General features: G+C 61.2%; 1 protein-coding gene across 13 annotated transcripts in view; it reads left to right on the forward strand.

The window, feature by feature from the left end:
- ARHGEF10L (Rho guanine nucleotide exchange factor 10 like) overlaps nt 1-21,738 on the forward strand; it is a 159,783-nt gene that overhangs the window by 116,736 nt on the left and 21,309 nt on the right. For all 13 annotated transcript variants that reach the window (XM_055332262.1, XM_055332268.1, XM_055332257.1 and 10 more), the window contains 4 exons: nt 3,181-3,267; nt 4,769-4,989; nt 5,330-5,484; nt 12,716-12,864. In XM_055332262.1, the coding sequence (XP_055188237.1) occupies nt 3,181-3,267; nt 4,769-4,989; nt 5,330-5,484; nt 12,716-12,864 (612 nt within the window). The remainder of the gene's footprint in view (nt 1-3,180; nt 3,268-4,768; nt 4,990-5,329; nt 5,485-12,715; nt 12,865-21,738) is intronic.

Genomic DNA, 21,738 nt, shown 5'->3' on the forward strand with positions numbered 1-21,738 from the left:
GCGGGCGGGGGGAGGCGGGGGCAGTGGAGTCCTTGGAGCGGGGATTTTTCTGGACTCAACCTGCCTGTGGCTCACCTGGCCCTAGGACATCCCATGGAGAAGGCTGACCCGGGGTGACCTCCGTCTCCCCCGACGGCCTTCGACTGCTCCAGAATATAGGCCCCAAGAAGTCACAGACAAGAGACTGCCTCCAGGGCCTCCCTGAAAGAAGCCGCCCAGCTGGGGAGCCGCCCTCCGTCTCACACCTGGGGGGCAGCACCTGAGCAGCTCCTCACGCGGAGCTCTCAAGGCCGGGGGATGTCTAGGCCCCTTGGGGGTCCCCCCGCCATCTCCTGAGCAGCCCCCTATGTGAGTGAAGAGAGCCCTGAGTCAGTGTCCTGGAGCAGTGAGCCTGTGGGGCTCCTGAGGGACGTACCAGGGCCTGCCTTTCCCACTTGCTGGGTCCCAAGACACCACTTCTGCTCCGCCTGCACCTGCCTCCCACCCCACACCCGGCAGATGTGCCCCCTCAACTCTGTGCGGGCGGCCAGATGAGTTAGGGCCCCGGAGCACCGGGGCCTGGTCCAGCCGCTGTAGGAACAGATGTGAGCGTGTTGGCCACTGTCCGGGCCTGCCTCCCGGCCCGCCACCTCTCCCCTGGCCCTGTCCCAGGGGCCCGGGACTTGGGCTCCGCAGCTGGCCTTAGGGAGCCCGTGACTAAGTCTGCCGTCCAGGAAAGGCTCACTGGCCCCAGCCGCTCCCAGTGTAGACAAGGTCAGTGCTGTCTACAGCCGGACGTGGGCGTGTGTTGGGTTCTCTCCCTCAAAGGAGCAGGGATGTGGGGGCTGAAGGGAGGAGCGTTTCTCTTCTCTGTGCTGATGGGTGGCTGGCGCCCAGGCTGGACCACACCACCACCTTCCTCGAGAGGACATCAGCAGGGTGCACCCATCCCTGGGCTTGCCGCTGTAGCTCGTGAAGTGATTCACACTAAGCACTGTGCACGCAGAGTGCAAGAGATGGAAGCAAAGCTCGGAGAACGTTTTGGCCCCCAGGAAGACAGGAGAGTCGGTTCCGGAGGATTCCTGAAGTCCCGACTGCCGCAGTGTCACCCCAGCAGCACCCCTGGCGGCACCCATCCAGGCTGGAGACCTGTCCCTGGAGGCGTGGCAGGAGGGCAAGGGGAGGGCTCAGTGCAAACCTGTCCCCCCGAGTCCAGCCTAGGGGCCTGCCCGGGGACCGGGGCTTGGAGAAAGTGGCGGGGTGCCACCTGCACCGAGGTGCTCTGCGGTGTAGCTCCTTGGGGGTCTGGGGGCTGCAGCCCAGATCTGCGGAGGGTCTGCTCCAGGCTCAGGCCTCAAAGTGCTGCCGAGTACCTCTGTCCTGGCTGTCTTTAGCCAGAACTGCTGACTATTTGTGGGATCCCCTGCCTCCTGGCTCGGCCACCACCTGCCCATCCTGGCATGGTGCTGCCGGTGGGATGAGGTAGACAGTAAAGGGGTAGCCACGGGAAGTCCTGGGTAAGACGTAGTGGCTGCCAGGTGCCCGGTCCTGTACCAAGGGCTTATGTCTGCCTCTCCAGTCCCCACGACCATCCTGACGAGGCGTCAGGATCTCCATGACCATGAGGAACTGGCTTGTGGGGTCACCGGCTGGTAGCAGCTGAGCTGGGACTAGAGCCCGGGCTGGCGGCACCCACAGCCACTGTCTCCCCCGAGCCACCGTCCTCTGCACTGCCCGGGGCCCTGGGATTGGGGAGAGTCGGCTTCCTGGCACAGACAGAGCTCCTGGGCCCGAGGAGCCACTTGAGTGTTTGCCGTCACTGTGGACTGGGCTGCCATCCGGGCCCCCCCGGAGCTGCCATGGAAATGTCTGAGCGGCTGCAGGTGCCCCCTCCCCGTCTGTGAGGACCGGAGCAGGAGCCTGGTGGAGGGGGCTGGGCAGCCTCGGCTGCATGTGGCCCTCCCTGGGGCAGCCTGAAGGGGGACCCGGGGGCCCAGGGCGAGGGCAACCTCCTGCTCTGCGCTCCAGCAGAGGTGGGGGCCGGGAGTACGGAGGCCGCAGGGCGGCCTGGCCCCTGGTACAATTTAACTGGAGTGGAAAGGGCACTGGGCTGGGACTTGGGCTCAGAATGCTAACCTGCTATGTGACCTTGAGCCAGTCGTGTCCCCCTCTCTATCCCCGTGCACCAAACTTCAAATTTGCCAACTCCTAAATGGAGGGACTGGATGAGGTGACCTCTCCGGCTTCCTCATCTTTAGCCATTGGACACTACTAGGACATCATCCCAGCAGGGCCGGGGCCAGCCAGGGCCTTCGGCACCAGCAGAGGGCAGCACCGGCCCAGCAAAGGTCCTGTGGTGGCTGCATTCCTCCGTGGGGCACCTGGAACTGTCCCCTCTTGGCCTCCTTCCCCGTCCTACTGGCCAGAGGTTCCAGCAGGGTCCCTGACGGGGCCTGGCCAGCTCCTCGCACTGCTGTCCTGGCCACAGAGGCAGACTGGCAGGGTCTAGCTCAGAGAACGGGCCCCAGAGAACCATCTGGAGTGGGCAGCAGGTGCAGGAAGAGCAAGCAGCCAGTGCTTCTTGATGACAGCGGGTTGCAGATGGAGCCTCTGGCCCCCGTGGGCAGCCTGTACAAGCCACTAAGCCCTCTGGTGCCAGCAGGCTTGTCTCCAGAGCGGTTCCGTTGTTGAGTGGGGTGGAGCTAGCTGTCTAGCACCCCTTCCTTCCTCCGCTGTGCTTCTCTGGAGGAATGCAGGGACATCTAGGAGGGAGGCTGGCCCAGGCCAGGCCCTGTTGTCCTCTTCCTGTGGCCTGGGGCAATCGTGTGCCCTCTGTGGACCTCATTTCCCCATCTGTAAAGTAAGTGGGCGAGGGGTGTTAGTGGTTTTCACCAAATCTTATCTGGATGTTGCGTAGTTTGAAGAATCGGTGCAGGCTGGCCCAGATTCAGGCACCTCCTAGGAGAAGGTTGTAGAAGGGCACTGGTCAATGTGATGCCTAGGAACTGCCTGGAGATCCCATGAAACCTGTCACTATCCTAGTCCCACCCTCAGGGATTCGCATTCGGGGCCTGCATGAGGCCCAGAAATCTGCAGGTTTAACACGCCCACAGGTAGTTCAGACAGAGGTCCTGCTGCCGGATATCGGCATCTTGGACACCTTGATGCTTAGCCCCGTGTGTGCCTTGTGTGTCTCCACAGCTTGGGGCCCTGGTCCACAGTCCTGTCAGCTGTCCCCTGCTGGGCTTCTCAGCGGTCAGCACGTCCCTCCCACAGGGCTACCTCTGGGTAAGTCTCTCCTGAACCCAGCCAGGGATCCCGGCACCAGGAAGGTGGTGCTGGAAAATGCTGCTTGCCTGCTGGTGCCCATTATGTGCACCTTCACCCAGGAAGGTCTTTATGGGAACCTCTGTGCCGGGCTCTGTGCTCAGAGTTGGCAGCCCAGCTTTGCCGGGGACAACAGCAAACCAGGGGATGGAGACGTGAGCATGACTCTCACAAATGGCCGTGTGCCATGAAGGAAATGAACGGAGCTGTACGGAGTACCTGGGTGGCAGGGTCTTCACCCTGGGAGCCAGGAAGCAGGGTTGGTTATTGCCCAGCTCTTGCAGAGCTCCCGGTCCACCTTTTTCTCCTGGGATTCCTGGCAAAGCCTCTCTTCATTCAAATAGGCACCCTTTGCTCTTTGTGGTGGAGACTGTGCTCTCCCGCAGACTCCTTGAGCTCCCACCTCCCCACCCCTCTGGCCACCTTCCAGCCACTGCTTATGCCTGCCTCCAGGTACTCAGGCAGGAAAACTGGCTCACCCTTCAGAGTCCAAACCAAATGTCCTCTCTGAGGGTTGAATTGTTCCTCACTGTTTCCCCAGTATCTAGCATGTGGTATATCTATCCATCGGTCAGTCCGTCAATCCATCCATCCATCCATCCATCCATCCATCCATCCACTTGTCCATAATAATCATCCATCCATCCATCTGTTCACCCATCCATCCATATAGTTATTCATCTACCAATCCACCCACTTATCCATATAATCATTCATCCACCCACCTACCCATCGTGCATCCACCCATCCACCCATTCATATCGTCATCTACCTATCCATCCATATACTTGTCCACAATAATCATCCATCCACCCATCCCTTATCCATATAATCATCCATCTACCCAGCTACTCAGCTACTCATCCATCCATCCATCCATCCATCCATCCATCCATCCATCCATATAGTCATCTACCCACCCATCTGTCCACTTGTCCATAATAATTGTCCATCCATCCATCCATCCATCCATCCATCCATCCATCCATCCCTATAAGCATCCATTCATCTGTTCATCTATCTACCCACTCTTCTATCTCTTCCATCCATCCATTTATCCATCTGTTCATCTATTCAGCAAGTATAAAGTGCCCACCACTGCCTAGACACAGAGGTAGAGTGATGAACAAAACAGAAGACATTGTAAAGAGGCAGATGTGTGTTCACTATTTGTTTGTTGAAATTTACTCTAAAGTTGGGGAGATAGAGAGCTGACGGGGTATCTGGTCTACCTTAGCTCCTCACTTGATTTCCTTTGGGCCCTGAATCTAACTCATTGCCATGGCAACTGGGAAAGAGTGACCTTCAGTGACAGCGGGATGCTTGGGGGCAGGAGAGGGGCTACTCCTCTGGATGTCTAACCTCAGAGTAGAATTTGGGACAGGTCACCAGGAGGGCAGGGGCTGAGCTCTGTCCCCACGCTGGTAGTGGTGCCTGATGGCCTCTCTGGGTCTCTGTGCAGGTCGGAGGTGGGCAGGAAGGTGCAGGGGGCCAGGTGGAGATCTTCTCCTTGAACCGGCCCTCACCCCGCACGGTCAAGTCCTTCCCATTGGCGGCCCCTGTGCTCTGCATGGAGTACATTCCCGAGCCGGAGGAGGGGGAGAGTGGAGACGAGAGCCACGTGGCCACTGAGCCCTCGGCCACAGTGCATCCGACCATCTGCCTCGGACTCCAGGATGGCAGGTGAGGGGCCTGGCGAGGAGGCACATCAGAGCTTTATTTCTTTTTATGGCCATGAGGCTGGCATCAGTTTTATGGGGGAAGCGGGGGTTAGTCAGCTGGAAGGCGGCCTGTCTGGGTTCCCACTTGGGTCTTTGTGGTCCTGAAAACCGTTGTCTTAGCATCTCTCCAAACCCCCACCCAGCTGTCCCTGGGCCAGGAGTGGGGAGGGCACCATCCTCCCTGGGAAAGCCCAAGGTCCCTAAGGGTGAACAGCAACCTGTTCATGTGGCCTGGGGGCCCGGCTAAGGGCATGTGCGGTAGGGGTAGGGGCTCAGGCAGTCACTCAGGTCTCTCCCCACAGCATCCTGGTTTATGGCAGTGTGGACACAGGTACCCAGTGCCTAGCGACCTGTAGAAGCCCGGGCCTGCAGCCTGTGCTCTGCCTGCGGCACAGCCCCTTTCACCTATTTGCCGGCCTACAGGATGGGACCCTTGCCGCCTACCCTCGGACCAGTGGTAAGGATGGCAGTGCTGGGGTTCAGGGAATCTGGGAGTACTTGGAGACCCCTGAACCCCACTGGGGTCCCTGCAGGAATGGGGTGCTCGCTACTATACAGACAGCTCACCCCATTGGCAGGAGACTCTATAAGAGCAGGGACCCTGGTGTCACATAGACTCTGGGGTCGGGGTCATGTCATGGCCCCTTTGACAGCTGTGTCCTGTGGTGAGCTTCTCGCACCTGGGTGTCCTCATCTACAGATGGGTGTAATTTCAGTATCCACCGCTCATGGACCCCAGTGGGTTAAACAACCCGATGAAGGCAAAGCCCAGGGCCTGGCACGGTGGGTGCTTACTGGTGTTAAGCATCTGAGCCTCTGTTATGTCATTGAGCCACGAGCCACGGATGGCACGGAGTCCGCTGCTGGAGGGCAGGTCCGGCAGCACTGGGCTGCTGTGCACAGAAACACTCGAGTGCTTGATGTGTGCACGTGCTCGGAATTCTCACCACGACCCGCGAGAATTGCCGCAGCTGAGACCACAGGAGGGGACGCGGCTCGTGCACAGCCACGCAGAGGCCCGATGTCCCTGTCCCCTTGTGGCTTTTTTCGCTTCCAGTTCCAAGATGTGTGCTGGGGGAAGGCAGCCCAGTGCACCCAGAGAGGGCTGGGGAGTCTGCAGCTCTGCAGCCCCTAGGCCCCTCCCTCCCCTCCCCTCCTTCCCCAATCCCTCCCTCCCCTCCCTCCAATGAACCTCTAATTGCTACGTCATCACTGCCTGTTGCAGGGTTATAAACGGATATTTGTACTGAGCTATTTTTTTTTTTTTGCCACTTGGCACTGTGTTGGTATTTTTAATTAGCTTTTGATAAGGCATTTATAGTTTTTAATTAAAGGGGGAAGAGGGAGGGAAAAAAAAACCCTCTCGCCGACAGACATGGCATGCGTGTAAATGTAAATATGGGCTCCGATCTTTGGAGATTTAGACGGGGGTTCCAAAGGGACTCCCACCCTCTGGCTCCCACGGGACCCTGAGAGCCCTGCCTTGCCCCGCTCCGGCCCCCTCCCGCCCCCTCCCGCCCCCCTACTCTGGGCTGCCCTGGACCCTTTGCTTCTTGGTTCCTGACTTGTCAGTTTGGTCACCGGGGCTGTGGGGAGGTGAGGGGGTGCGTCGGATGGCTGGGGCCACCGTAACATAGTGCCACTGAGTTTAAATAACATAAATGCATCTTCTCCTGTTCTGGAGGCCAGAAGTCCAGGGTCAAGGCGCTGGCAGGGTTGATTCCTTCTCAGGGCCGGAGGGAAGGATCTGTCCCGTGCCTCTCTCCCAGTTCTGGGGCTGCCTTGGCTTGTGGCAGCAGACCCCAGTCTTCACAGGCCGTCTCCGGGGTCCTGTTGGATTCGGGATCCACCCTACTCCAGGATGACCTCATCCTAACTAATTATATCCCCAACAACCTGACTTCCAAATAAAGTTGCATTCTGAGAGGTACCAGGGGTGAGGACTTGAACCTGTGAATTTTGAGGGAACATAATTAAACCCCTTTATAGGGGTTTTGGGGTCTAACATTGGCTTTCGGCCCAGGTACTTTGTCAGAACCAGAAGGGCCACTGGGGACCACTGAGGACTCCACACCCTCATATTCCAGGTGGGAAGGGACTCCCCAAAGTCCCATGAGTGAGTCGAGACCCGAACCTAGGTATCCTCTTTCCAGGGCTGGGACCCTTTCCAGACTTAGGGGATTTTGGCTTCTGTGGGCAGAGCTGGAGACCATCTGGCCAGGAAGACAAGGCTGAGGTACTCCACCAGCCTTCCTACAAACGTTTGTCCACTAGGTATTTACTGAGCACCTGCTATGTGCCGTGGAGGCGGTGCCCAGCGAAGCAGATGTGACCCTGGCCTCAGAGTTACAGTCGGTAGCGGGAGACCAAGTTAGTCAAGTGGACGAGCAGGGAGCTTATGATTACGCACGGTGCTGAGGGTCCTCAGTGGGGAACAGGATGGTCCATGAGAACCTGACACCCCGGGCATGGGGCAGGCTGGTCGGCAAGGGCTTCTCGAAGGCACAGGATCCTAAGGATCCTTCTCGAAGGCACAGATCCTTTGTCTGAAGAAGCAGAGGCCCCAGGCAAGGGAACAGTTAGGGGAATGGTGTTCTTGCAGAGGGAACAGCATGAGCAAGGCCTGGGGGCCGGGAGAGGGGCTGGTCTGGTGGGGAGCCCAGAGAGGAGGGCGTTGTGCTCGACAGCAGCCAGAGGGGGCGGCTGCAGGAGGCAAGGACCGAGCAGACGGCTGCATGGTGTGGGTTTGCCTTGGGTTTGTCTCAGTGGACAGGAAGTAGAGGGAAGCGTTGGACGTGGCCAAGGAGAAGAGGCAGGGAGGCTGGCTTGGAGGCTGTCCCAGCCAGCTGGGCACGGGAGTCTGGGGTCACTCTTTTTTTCTGGAACCTACCATCTGGGGCTTTGGTTTGGCCTTGGCCGGGGAGGCCTCTGGGAGAGGTCTTGCCTTGCTCACCTCCCCTTCCTTCTGCGGTTTCCTCTGTCGGTTGCCAGGGCAGGAAGGGGGCTCTCAGGACCTGCTGCACAGTGTGGGGTTGGGGGGCCTTCTCCCCATCACCTTTCACTTAGGCTGCATGTGGCTGGGTCTGGAACCAGCATCCTGGCGCGTGACAGCCTGGGGTCCACTCTGGACTCATTGAGGCCTCAGGTGCCACTCACATGCCTATGCCCCATGCCAGCCCCAGAGCTCCTGGGCCACCCTCCCCAGCCCTGTGCTAGTAGAACCCGCTCGGGTGCTCCTGGTGGCCTGGGGAGTCCGGGAATCGTGAATATTCCAGGTGAGAACACATGGGTTCGGGTCTCGGCTCACTCATGGGACTTTGGGGAGTCCCTTCCCATCTGGAATATGAGGGTATGGAGTACTCAGTGGTCCCCAGTGGCCCTTCTGGTTCTGACAAAGTACCTGGGCCGAAAGCCAATGTTAGACCCCAAAGCCCCTATAAAGGGGTTTAATTATGTCCCCTCAAAATTCACAGGTTCAAGTCCTCACCCCCGGTACCTCTCAGAATGTAACTTTATTTGGGAGTCGGGGTGTTGGGGATGTAGTGAGGTAAGAGGTGGTCGCGCCAGAGTAGGGTAGGGCCCTAGCCCAGGGATGTCTTTATAAAAAGGGGAAATTTGTACACAGACCCTTACGTGGGCACGGAGCCAGGATTGGATGAAGGACTCGCCAGTGTTTGTAGTCATAGGTTTACTGTCCTGCTGGCTGAGACCAAGACCCAGTAAAACTGGCATTCCTGGCCCACGCTTTGGCTCGTTGCAGAAGGAAAGGACCAGAAATATTAAGTAAGATGTGCAGAGCCACCCTGGGAACCTGCCCAAGTCCTGGAGAACTGCCGTGAAACCAGCAGCTGAGAGGTGACAGGACTCTGAGGCCACCAGGCCCCGCGGAGTCCCATCACATCAGAGCTGGAGGCGCCTCGGAGTCCAAGGCCTAGAGCAGTGCAGTCGTGGCGGCCAGCCTGCTGCCCCTAGGAGCCTCTGCTTACCCGCGTTCATTCGTTCATTCATTCATTCAACCGTTCACTAACTCCAATGTACCCAATGCCTAGGAGGCGCGAGCACTGAGCCGGGCCCTGGGACCCAGAGGTGAGCCAGGCGGCGGTCGTCCCTGTCCAGCCCTGTGCCTGAGCAGAGCTCCTGGTGCCCTCCATCGCCACATCTGTCAGCAGGCACAGGGGCATGACTGGGCCTGGGGGCGGGCAGGGGGCCGGGGGCCGGGTTCACCTCCTCGAGGAGGCAGATGATGGGATGCATTAGGGATGGACTGAGGAGCCAGGCTGCCTGGGATGGAGTCCCAGCTGTGAGCTCGGCCCGTGTCCTCACCTGTGAAGCAGGTGTGAGGTCAACCTCACCTCACAGCGTGGTTGTGAAGGCTGGATGTGAGGGGTCACACAGGTGCCCGGATGGAGCTGGGGGTGGGGGGTGGGGGGTGGAGACACTCGTCGTCATCATCGTCGTTGTCATTCCTTTTTATTTATTTATTTATTTATTTATTTATTTATTTATTTATTTATTTATGATAGTCACAGAGAGAGAGAGAGAGAGAGAGAGAGAGAGAGAGAGAGAGGCAGAGACACAGGCAGAGGGAGAAGCAGGCTCCATGCACCGGGAGCCCGATGTGGGATTCGATCCCGGGTCTCCAGGATCGTGCCCTAGGCCAAAGGCAGGCGCCAAACCGCTGCGCCACCCAGGGATCCCTCGTCGTTGTCATTCCTATTGTCATAAGGGGGCTCAGGCTGCCCTCTGGGCCTGTCTCAGCCTCGAGGGCTTTCAGTCTGTGCCCTTGCTCCTGGCTCGGGCTGGGGGTGCATCCCCGGGGGCAGGGAGCAGGGGAGCGGCTGGAGGGGAGGAGCTCCTGCCTCCTGAAGGTGCCTTTGCTGAGACAGGGTCTTCATCTCCCTCTGGCTGGTGTGAGAGCCGCTGCTGGGCCCAGACGGATGGGCTGTCACACGGGGCGAGTGTGTGTGTGTGAGTGTGCACCTGTGTGCTCGGACACGTGTGTGCTTACCCAGAGCCACCGCAGGGCAAGCCGGGCCGTGGGGTCAGCCCTGCCCAGAGCTCACAGTGGTGGGTGTTTAAAATCCTAGGGTAGTGGCTCATGAGGGCTGAGACGGGCCTTGAGCTCTGGCTCCTCGTGGTGCACTTGGGGAAACCGAGCCCTGTTAGACCCTCGTCCTCTCATCGGGGACACCTGTCCATTGTCTTTTTTGATATAAAAGTATCAATGTTATTAAATCTTACCAGTTTATGGTTCTGTTCCGGGGTCAGGACTTCTTGGGGGGGGGCGTCTGGAGACGCCAGCAGGTGGAGGAGCGGTCGGCGCACCTGTGACCCCCCCGGGGTATCAGTCCCGAGCCCCTGCCCCTGGCAGCCGTGACCATGCTGTGTGCCAGGAGAGCACAGGGAGGACGGTGCAGGGCTCCGGTGCTCAGTGCTGTGCCCACGGGGCAGGGCCCCCACCTCCCTGTTTCCGGGTGCCATCCCAGGGTCCCCAGCTGCGGCCTGGCCCGGAGAGGAGAGGTCACAGCACCACGGGAGCGGTGGTGGCTCCTGCTCCGCACACATGCGCTACTCGCTCGGGGCCACTGGGGGGCACCCACAGCCTTGCATCTAGTGGTTCTGGAGTCCTGGTGGGGGGTCAGCGTGCCCTGTGGGAGGCCAGGCCGCCTGGTGGTCACTGCCATCCTGGTCCCAGAGCCCTTCTGGGTCCCACTCCCCGAAGCTGAGAGGGCAGCAGGGCCGGGGGAGGAGCCGAGGGCCAGTCAGCCGGGTTCAAATCCCGCTGGGCCTGTCCCCTGGTTGGGTGGCGTTGTGCAGCCCAGCTCTCTGGGTCGGCGTCCTCACGTCAGTCAGGTGGAGTCAACACCTGCTCCGCAGACGCAGACGCTGTGTTGTGCAGAATGAGACCAAGCAGGAGGTAGCGCGCACTGGATACTTTCTATCCCTGTCACGGGGGCCCTTTATTTAAACTCTCGCTGTGTCTGGCTTCTCAGCGTAGAACAGGGGTAAGAATAGAATCTTCCACGGAGACTTGCCAGGAGTTAAGGAAATAATTCATGAAAAGAGTGCCTGGCGCGCCAGCGTACGGCGGCCCAGGGCGACAGCTGTCCGCGCTCGGGACCGTGAGCAGCCCCACGCCAGCCGTTCCGCACGCTTCGTCCGTCCGGTCCCCGCGGCCACGTGCAGGCGCTTGTGCGCCTTGTTGTGCCCATTGGACATGTGCCCAGTTGTGCCCATTGGACAGATGAGGCTCGGAGGGCTGAGGCCCCGGTCCAAGGTCTTGCAGACGTTTGGGGGCTGCCGTCAGGGCTTCCCACATGTTCATGTTCGCGGGCCGGGAGGACCCGGGTCCCCAGCCCCTAGCTGAGCGGGGAGTCTGCCCGTTTTGGGTAGAAGGGCCAGGGGAGACCCTGATCCAGAGCCAGGGAGGGCAGGGCAAGTGGGAAAGCGGGGGGGGGGGGGCGGCAGGCTATCTGGTCTGTCCTCCGACGGCGCCTCCCGAGGCACCCTAAGCAGTGGCTTCCACCGTGGGCCTGGTGGCCTCTCCAGCTCTGCAGACAGCCGGGCCCCCGCGCCCCCCCAGCGCTGGCTCCCACGGAGGGTCTGTGACACGGTTCCTGTGTGCCCCCCAGGAGCCTGCAGGGAGGACGTGAGGTGCCCAGGCACCGGCAAGCCAGCGGCAGGTGTGCCCCACCTTCCCTGCCAGCGCTCCCTCTCACCTGGCCCGCGGGCAGGACGGGGCGGCCGCCGGGGTTCTGGGTGGCGCTGGGTGCGACCTCAGGGAAATGCCCATCTCCGGGGCGCCGCTCACATGCCAGGGAACACCCCGGCACGTTCTTGGGCAGGCTGAGCCTCCGGGGGTGGGCGGGGGAGCCTCGTTCAGAGCCGGGCCAGGTCCCTCGGTGTGTCCTGTCTTCAGGGCTGGTAGCCTGGGGCCTGACTGCCTCTCAGACTTTCTCTTCTGCACCTGGAGGTGGTGGCGTCTCTGGATGGAGAAAGGTCATCAGCGGACTTGGTAAAGGGGACGGAGTGCCCTGGAGACGCCAAGGTCTCTGAGATGGCGAGGGTCAGCCAGAAAGCTGTAGTAAGGATCCTGAGGCAGTCTGGGTGGTCCCCCCATGTTACAGATGGGGACGCTGAGGCCCGGAGAGCAGGGAGGGATGTGCTCAGGGTCCTTGTTGGGTTTCTGGCAGAACCAGGGCCAGGTCAAGCCGCTCCCCGCCGTGTCACGCTGCCTCCTTGGCAGGGCCCTGTGGATGCTGCGTCTTCTGGGAAGGCCCCCCGGATTGCCCCTGTGCAAGAGTTTTCCATCTGTCTCAGTGCTTCTCAAGGCCTCCCGTGCACACCTGGTCGCCTGTGCTTGGTGTCGTGTGGGGACTGCTGATTAACCTTTGGGTTTCTCTGGCCAGTTGGAGGGCAGGGTCAGCGTTGGGTTTATTCCTGCCCTCCCAGTACCCAGCACATGGCCTGGCCTGGGGCTGGTGCTTACTAAGAGAGAAAGAGAGAGAGAGAGAGAGAGAGAGAGAGAGAGAGAGAGTGATGGGTGAACAGGAGAGAGGGAATCCAAGTGGGGAAGAGGAGGAGGGAAGGAGAGTGAATTGGGGGTTCAGCCCCCAGAGGGGGTGGGGCATGATGGAGGCATGGCCCTCCCCTACACCCCCTGACCTGTTTCTCTGCTCGCCCGCCAGGAGGTGTCCCCTGGGACCTGGAGAGCCCTCCCGTGTGCCTGACCGTGGGGCCGGGACCCATCCGCACCCTGCTGAGCCTGGAGGATGCCGTGTGGGCCAGCTGTGGGCCTCGGGTCACCGTGCTGGATGCCACCAGCTTACAGACTCAGGTATTGGCCCTGCTTCCTCGCTCACGCCCTCGCTGCCCCTTCTCGTGCCCTACCTGGCACCGTGTTGGGCCCCAGCTGTGCCTCAGGGGTCACTGAGAGTTTGTCGAGCAGCACAGCGGGCGGCGCATCGCTGCTGGACCCCGGCCTCTGCCCCAGCACGCGTCCCCGGGCTGCCTGGAGGGGAAGGGTCCCGACCACTGGGCCGAGCCATGATCTGGACCCTGGGCTGAGTCTCTTGCTGCCCGTGGAGCCGGAACCTGCCCCACACTGTACCCAGGAGCCGGCTGTGCTGAGGGGAGGCCGGTGTGGACGCCGCCACCCTGGGGGCTGGGCTCTCTCAAGAGCCTGGAGGTGGAAACCGCCAGGTCGTCCTTGCCCTGTTGTGAGCTGAGCACTGCCTTGGCCGCCGGGGTGTGGGCCTGGTCCTGGGCTCTGTCCTGACTCAGCCTGGGCGCATGCCCATCAGCGACCTACCGCATTGCCTGCCCTGCCTCCCCACACCCTCCCGGGGCCCATCCAGGGCCACAGGTGTAGACTTGGGCACGGCTCCGCAGTGGTACTTCAGTGAGTTTGCCATCATTCGGTTTGTTGGGATTATCATCTTGGAGGGAGGCCTTGGTAACCGGGCCCGGGGCAGAGGTCTGGGTGTGGGCTCGGGGCCGGAACAGACAGGTGCCCCAGGTGAGCTTCTGCGAGGGGGCGATTGCCATCTGCCCACTGGGTCATCTCTATAAATTGGCTGTGAATTGGCTACTTAATAGCCCAGCAAGAGCACCCAGGGGTTCCTGCCGTTGTGAGATCACAGGTGTTGAGGGCTGGATCAGGTGGGGAAACTGAGGCGCAGGGAGCTGTGGGCGAGCCCTGGGGCCCTGGCTTGAGTTTCAGGGACGTGGTGATCACTGTCCCAGTTTTGTTGGAACCTGAGGGGCAGTCTCTGCAGCTGCGCACGCCCGGTTCTGCATCCCAGCGCTGCCACCCACCTGCTGGTGCCGTTAGGGCCCCCCATACGTGACTCCTAGTTCCCATCGGTGAAAGGGGGTTCACGTCCCCTCCCCGGGGGCCTCTTGCTTGCTTGGGAGCCACAGTCCTGGTCAGCGCCAGCTTCAGTTTGATCAGAGGCTCTTCGGTGCTGGGAGGGTAGGAGGAGGGATGACGTCCCAGCCTGTCAGCCGGCAGGGGTGAGGCGGAGCTCTGGGCAGAACCATCAGGTTTAGGCTTTGAGGTCTCATCCTTCAGAGGAGAAGGATGTTGGGGGCTGAAGGTGACCCCTGGGCCCTGCTCTGGGGCTGTTTGGGCGGCAGCCTCCCCGAGTGCTGGGCATGCCCCATGAGGGCCTGTGGCTGGGCCAGGTGGAGGGGCCCCAGGGAGGGGCGGGGAGGCCTGGACGGGAGGGAGGCGGCTGCCTTTCTCCTGGGGGGCATCAGAGCTCAGGGTGGGGGAGCCTTGAGCGGCTGTAGCCACAGACCCCCTTCCCAGCCCCTGCTTTGTGTTGAGGGGCTTGCCTGCTACCTCCCACCTGCCCCAAGGGCCTCTCACATCCTTCACCTTCTGAGAGGAAGGACAGCTGCCTCCCCCGGGCCTTCCAGATCCCCAGAGCTCCTGGGTCTCAAGCCATTTGCAGGAGGAAGGACGAGGCCCATCTCTGACTCCTTGGCCTCACCCCTGTACGACCTCCCCCCCCCCCCGCCCCCGGTCCCTACATCGTCCTTAGGCCAGGCCCAGGTGCCCTCTTGGCCTCTTGCTGGCACCCTGTGCAGGCTCTGACCGGTGTGTGGAGGAGAGCCGTGGTGAGGGGCGCTCAGCCAGTGGTGGAGCCCTGGGGCCCAGTTGAGGGCAGCCTCCAGACTGATGGGGGAGACCCAGCCCTGCCCTTGGAGGGCCTCTGATCCAGTGGGGAGATACCACCTGCCCTTGGGAGGCCTTCAGTCAAATGGGGGAGACCCAGCCCTGCCCTTGGGGGCCTCCGTTCTGATGGGGGTGACACAACCTCTATTCTGGTGGGAAAAGTGAGCCCAGAGACATGAAGAAGGCAAGAGCAAGAGAGGATGAGATGGGAAGGAGCAGGCCCTCCGACTGTCCTGTTGGCCAAAGGACGCTCTCAGCACTCCACCAGGGGCAGTGGAGGGAGAGGGAGGAGGCGGCTGAGGACACTAGGAGGCAGGCTGTGAACCAAGACGTGTCTTCAAAGAAGAGGATCTTCTAAGGAAGGGCCCAGAGGACCCAGAAACCACGTGGGAGTCAGCGGCTGGTGGTTGCTGGGAGGGAGGTGTGGGCAGCAGGGCCTGGGCCCTGGTGAAAGCTGGGCCCCCTGTGCTCCCTCCACCTCCAGGGCCCTGAGACTTTCTGGAAGAGGGGATTGGGATGCATCACGGAGGGCAGAGGCCCCCGGTCTCTGTCCTGGCCACGCCCCCCGGGTTCCCTGGGCACCCCACTCTCTTGGAGGTGTGTGGTTGGCTGGCCGGCTGCTTCTGAGGCCCTGGCTCTGTCCTGCCAAGCCGTGCACCCTTGGACAAGGTGCTGAGCCCTCCTGGGAGAATGAGGTGATAACAGGACTTTGTAGAGGGTTGAATGAGAACACTTACTTAAGGGCTGTTCCACACAGGGCCTGGCACTTAGCAAGTGCTCAACGAACCTTAGTTGTCATTGTAATTATCTGCCTCACTCGAATCCTCCTCGTTACCTCGTGCATATGGTTTATCTGAGGGAGACTCCGGCTCCCTTTGAGTTGGGGCTGCTGGTTGGTGTGGGCCGTGCGTCCGCGTCGCAGGGCTGCCGTCCTCGCTGTGTGGGCAGGAAGGCTTCCTCTTGCCGACAGCCATCCTAGGAGCATGAGACAGATGGACGAAGGGAAGGACAGGGATGGGGCCGGGTCCTGGCCATCATTCACCCCATTTTGCCGCTCACCAGCCGCAGTGCAGTCCTGCCCGGGCCCCGAAGCTTAGCTCTGGCCCCACCGTCCCTGGGGCCGAGCAGCCACCAGGCTGCAGCTCGAGGCTGCGATGATTTAAGATTAGTTCTGGACCAGCTGCTCTCAAGAAGGGGATCAATATGGCCTTTTACCTGCTTGGCACGCCGCGGAGGGCGTCAGGAGGGCGATGGGTGCGGGGAGGCGGGACGGAGGAAGGGGTGGCGGGTCGGAGGGAGCACGCGCCCTGCCCTGTCTGCTGCGGGGAAATGGGAAAGTTTGCGTGCTGCACGGTGCGGGCAGCTCACCTTCAGTCACACGGCCCTTCGGCAGGGAACGAGGTGAGTGGCATGCATATCTAATAAAGCTGCACCACGCGCCGCTCGCTCGAAGAGAGGAAGCCTGCCCACCTCAGCGCGGGGCTCTGGAAGCAGCCTGGCCTGGCTGCTGCCCCTGCTGCCCGGCTCATGGTCATGGGCAGCCGGGCCTGGGGGTGCAGGCTGGAGACCCGGCTGCCGTCCTGGGGCTCAGCACCCGTCTCTGCAGAGCCCCTCGCTCCGGAGGGAGGGCATTGCTTATGCGCGGCGACGATGTGGTGCATCCTACCCCTGGCTGGAGAAAAGCCTCCGTGGGGATTTTTTTTTAAAAAAGATTTCTTATTTATTTATTCATGAGAGACACAGAGACAGAGAGAGAGAGACAGAGACACAGGCAGAGGGAGAAGCAGGCTCCATGCAGGGAGCCCGATGCGGGACTCGATCCTGGGTCTCCAGGATCATGCCCTGGGCTGAAGGCAGGCGCTAAACTGCTGAGCCACCCAGGGATCCCCCCTCCGTGGGGATTCGAGACACTTGGGTCTAACTGCTCAGCGCCCCAAGCCAGGTGGCCTAGGAGTGCGCTGGTGGCTGAACGCGGCCCGGCGGGGCTCTGGCCCAAATTGTGGAGCCATGGGGAGTTACTCTAGGGATTGCTGTAACTCTCAGGAGCCTCCCCTGATTTTTCCCACACCCAGGGAATAATAATAACCAACATCTATTGAATACTGCGTGGATCGGGTATGGATTTTAACTACTTTGCATAGGTGAACTTGCTCAATCCTCAGATCACCCTACGAGATAAGTATTATTTTTATTCCCACTTTATGAATGAGGAAACAGGTACAGAGAGGTTACGTGACCTGCCCAAGGTCACACAGCTAGATGTGAACACGGGCGTCTGGCTCCCGAGTCTGCTCTCAATCTGCGTCGGCTGCCTGGGTAGGCGGAAGGCTGTCTCCTTGGGGCTGCATTTGCTCCCCGCGGGTTCCGCCCTGAGATATGTCACTCCCGGGAACTCCCATTCGTTTACGTACCTGCTTTTTCCAGCAACACGTCTTCCAGGCCGAGGATGGCTGCTTGTTCATCCTCACTGCCCCGGGGTCGGGCTCACATGCAGTGCTGCGAGGCAGTAGTCATGGTGGGTGGGCAGATGGGCATCCCGATTCCCAGGCCCTCTGTGTGGGATGCTGGAGGGATGGACGTGAGCAAGACCTGGCCTCAGCTCCTGGGGAGCTCAGAGTCCAGTGTGGGGAGCAGACCTGGGGTGCTCAGTGTCAGCCCCGGGTGAGGAGACCAGGAGGGGGCAAGCCCAGGCCCAGCGGGAACACAGAGGGGGTACCAGGGGTGCCAGATCCAGCCAGAGAGGTTCCTAGAGGTCAGGACCCCTGAGCTGGTCTGGGCAGGTGCGTGGCTGTGGTGAGTGCAGGATGGGAGGGGGCAGGGAGGGTGCACGGTTTGGAGGCTCCCTGGGGACAGGCCTCTGACCCGCACCCCCGCCCCACCAGCTGTCCCCATTTAGGTCCACTTGGCCCCTGTCCGCTGCCCCCACCCTGCTGAGCCCGCCCCCTGTGGAGCCAGCACCCACAGTCCGTCTCCTGGTTTGACACTTGCCCCCGCCTGCTTGTTCAGCTCCTTGATCCCAGCGGAGCAGCCGCGAGACCTGTTAAATAATAACGCAGCTCGCCAGGGCCTGTGTCAACACGGCATCCTCGTGTTCATTATCTAGATCGGCACCTTCAAAGTCTAATCCAGTCGCATGGAGTTCATTTTCACCGATCGCTGGAGGGGAAGCCGGCTGTGGGATGATTGTTGCATCTTAATTAAAAAAAAAAAAAACAACTTATTGGGGACAGGTCGCCTGGAAAGCGCCGGAACAGAGGGCAGGTCGTGCCAGTGTTTGGGCACGGGGCCTGGCTCCTGTCCCGCAGGGCTGTTGCGAGGGTTAATGGGGGCAAGCTCTCCCTCTCATTAGACCCCAGCTCCCCTCCGACTACAGAGAAGTCGGTCTGGACCACCTCCCCTCCTCCACACGCACCGGGTCACAGCCCTGGGCCCCGCCGCCGCCGCAGCACCACGCTCCTTCACAGCGCTGGCCACAGCTGCGTGTTGACGTTTTGGGGACAATTACTGGATTAACCAGAGCGAGGCTGTGCAGGCAGGACCACGCCTGGTTGGCTCCCATCGCATCCCGGGTGCTGAGAGGCTGATGCGCAGCGGGTGCTCAGTGCAGGGCTGTGTCGGCCTGGGCCTTTCCCGCAGGGGAGTGGGCTCTGGCGGTGGCGGGCCCCCTGGGCGAGGAGCGGAGCCCTGGACGGTGTGTGCTGGTGACCGGCTTCAGGGCTCAGCGCCGGGCACGTGAAGGGCCGGGGATCCCACCCCCTGCTGTCGCCGCACCCTCAGCGCCTGGGCGCTGGCCTCTGAGACGGGCACTGAGGCTTGTTGTCACCGGGCGGTGCCCGGAAAGAAACTTCTCCAGATTCCTGAACACCGGCAGCCCCCGGATGTCCCCCTGCCCGCCCCCACATACAGCCGCCTTCCCCACCCTTAATTTTCACGTTTAGCGCCCAAACTTAGTTTGCATGTATTAGCTGTTGTAAATCTATCATAACACTGTGACGTGGCATGAATAATGCATCACTGGGCTGTATTAGTTTTCTGTCTTCTATCTTATTTATGACACGAAACGGGTGGGAATTTGCAAAAGCAAAATCTAGGCGCGGGGTTTCCTGGGTAATGGTATGCAAATTGGCGTGAAGGCGGAAAGATTCACCGGGTCCTCGGGGTGCCCGAGCCCCGGGGTGCGGGCCACCTGAGCAAGGAGGGCAGGGCTCGCATCCCTGCACGGAGTCATCTCTGCCCCACGGTTTTGTCTTCATGTTTTAAGTGTGTGTGTGTCATTGCTGTTGTCATCCTGGGTTTTTCTGTTTCTGTTTTTGTTTTTTTTTTTTTTTTTGTAAACCGAAAAGTTGGCAGGGGAAACTTGAGACGTAGATTTTCTAAAGGTTGTGGAGACTTCTCGGGAGGCTCAGACAGTGAGCGTTTTCCAGCAGCGGGAGGAATTGCGGTTAGACTTACAGAAGGACTTCCTTCCAGAAGGCTTGTGAAGGACGGGGTGGGGGTGGGGTGGGTTTGGGGATCCCACGCGGGGGGGGGGGTGGCCCTGGCCCTGTCTTGAGGGGCCAGGCGTGGCTCAGTGCCAGCTCTGCTCCAGGGGCCTGGGGGTGGTCGTGAGGCCGTATCTCTAGGGACGCGTGGCTAAGGGGCAAGGCTCCAGGCCCCTCCCTCCTCACCGGGAAGAGCTCACCTCTTTCCTGTATCCCATATTTCATCTCCCCCTGTCCTGGAAGATTTAGGTCGCTGGAGGGTTTCATGCTTTAAAAACAAGTGGTTTGAAGCCGTTGGCTCAGGGAGCAGGCCTGGGAGGCCGTGGAGGAGCAGGGAGGCGGTGGGGGGGCCGTGGAAAGGGGATACTGTGGAGACGGCAGGGGGGCCAGAGGGGAGGGAGCGTGGACGCCAGCGGGGTGGGGTGGTCCTCCGTCACTGCGTACCTGTCCCCCAGCGTCCGGTTGGCAGCCCTCCCCTCCCTGGGACTCCCACGTCCCCCCGCGCCTCTGCGGCTACCCTCCCTGCAGCCCTCCTGCGGGGGGGGGGGGGACCGAGCCTGGGGAGCAGCTGCCCAGCCCCCTGGAACCTGGCTGAGCCACGAGGAGCCACGGGCGGCCCCCCAGTGCCGGGCCCTTCACGCACTGGAGGCCGGGGCCTGGGCCCGGAACCGGACTCCGGTGTCGCTGCACGGGCCTGGCACGCTCGGACCCTTGCACGGAGGCCACGCCAAGCCCGGCGGCCGGGCCAGAAGCTCCAAGGGCTCAGTCCTGCTGCCGCATCTCACCACCTGCTCACGTGTCTGCTGGCGCCGTGGTCAGTGTGGGCTGGGAGCCGGGCGGTGGCTTCGGGCCCTGGCCCCGCCGACCCAGGGCCTCGGCTTCCCTGCCTGTGAAGTGGGGATGATTATGGAACCTACCGCAGGGCTAAGCAGCTTGACAGCTGTTTTCCAGTGCCAGCCCTTGGTCAGGGTAACGTGGGTCACCTGGTGGTAGAGCCAGGGTCTCCAGCTCCTTCTGACTCGAATGCCCGGTCCTGAGGCCCAGGGTCCTCTGTGTGGTGGATGTAGGTGCCGCATCCTCCCATAGGCCCGCGCTTTGTCAGCAGGGGGCCGTGTCTCCCTGCCTGTTTTCCTACAGTACAGGTACAGGTATGGGTACAGGTACGGGTACGGGTACAGGTGTTGGGACCACCTGTCTGTCTTCACCTTTCCTTCTCCCTCTCCCTGGGCCCCGCCACCCCCTCCCTCCCTGCTGCCCCAGCTCCTCTCCTCTGCCTGGGCTCCGAGCCTCCCAGGGCTCTTGGCTGCTCCAAGCCTGTCACCCATGGCCTTCACACGGCTTCCCTTGGGCCCTGGGCTCCGATGGCCAGAAGCAAAGGGCCGGGTGTCCGTCACCTCGCCCAGACACCTGGGAAGAGAGGGCAGTGAGGTGGGACGGTGGCCAGGGCAGTAGCTGTCCTGGATGCAGGGGCCTTACCCCGGCGCCCGTGCTCTGCTGTGGGGCAGACACCCCTTCCATCGAGCCGGGGAGCCCAGGAGAGGAGTGACAGCGTGGGGGGGCGGGAGCCAGGCTTCCTGGAGCGGAGTCGGTGAGGATGGGTGTGTGGGAAGAGGCTCCCGGGAGTGTGAGCAAACACATAGAGGTGAGGACAGCTTGCGTGTGCACGTGTGTGAGCACGTGTGCGCACGTGTGTGCACGCAGGTGAGGGGGGGATCGATGGATTACACTAACATCGTTTTGTCCTTGACTGTAGCTTGCTTGAATCCTGTTGACAGCATCCGTCGGGCTCTGGGGATCTGGGCCAAGCCTGGAATCGTTTCCCTATCCCCGCGGTTCCCGCGACCCCTGCCCAGCAGACTTGGGAGCAGATCTGTGCCCGGAGCTGAGCCGTGACCCTTCCTGGTGCGTCCCCACCCTCAGCAGGAGGGCGGCACAGCCTCCTCGGCCGCCTGCTCACCTCTGCTGCTGTGGCCGAGGGGCGTCCAGAACGGTGGGGGGTAGGGCTTATGTGCGTCGGGACAGGCAGGTTTAGTGTGGGGATTTTTAACTTTGGGGGGGCGCTAAGGGCGGTTGCAGACTCTTTTGAGGTGTCGGCAAAGGCGATTGACTGTCTTTCTAGAAAAATGTACCAAAGGTGGACATTTTTTCACAGTTAATTCCAAGACAGACTGTTAAAAGTTTGGGACAGGCTGTCGGTCTTGGAGCTGGCGGGGCCATCCATCTGTCCGTCCCTCCTGGGTTCCCCAGGTGGCTCCAAGCTGGAAGAGTCCAGCACCGGGTCAGGTCCTGAGAGCCAGGAAAACGAGCCCTCTGCTTCTGGCCGTCATCCCTTGGCCGCGACCAAGTCAGACCCCAAAGGCAGGCACGTGGGGACAGGAGGGAGCCCACACCGCGGTGTCTGTCTGTGGCTCGGAGACCGGGTGTGGGCTGTGGAGTCCCCCCAGGGTGACCTTTTGTCCCCGCTTGCCCGGGACAGGGCATCGGGCTCTGGTGCGACGCCTCCCCCGGGGTGGCTGGTCACCCTGAGCGGAATCCTGACGTTCCCCTC

The sequence above is a fragment of the Nyctereutes procyonoides genome, unplaced genomic scaffold (genome assembly GCF_905146905.1).
Source record: "Nyctereutes procyonoides isolate TBG_1078 unplaced genomic scaffold, NYPRO_anot_genome, whole genome shotgun sequence".
Lineage (NCBI taxonomy): Eukaryota > Metazoa > Chordata > Mammalia > Carnivora > Canidae > Nyctereutes > Nyctereutes procyonoides.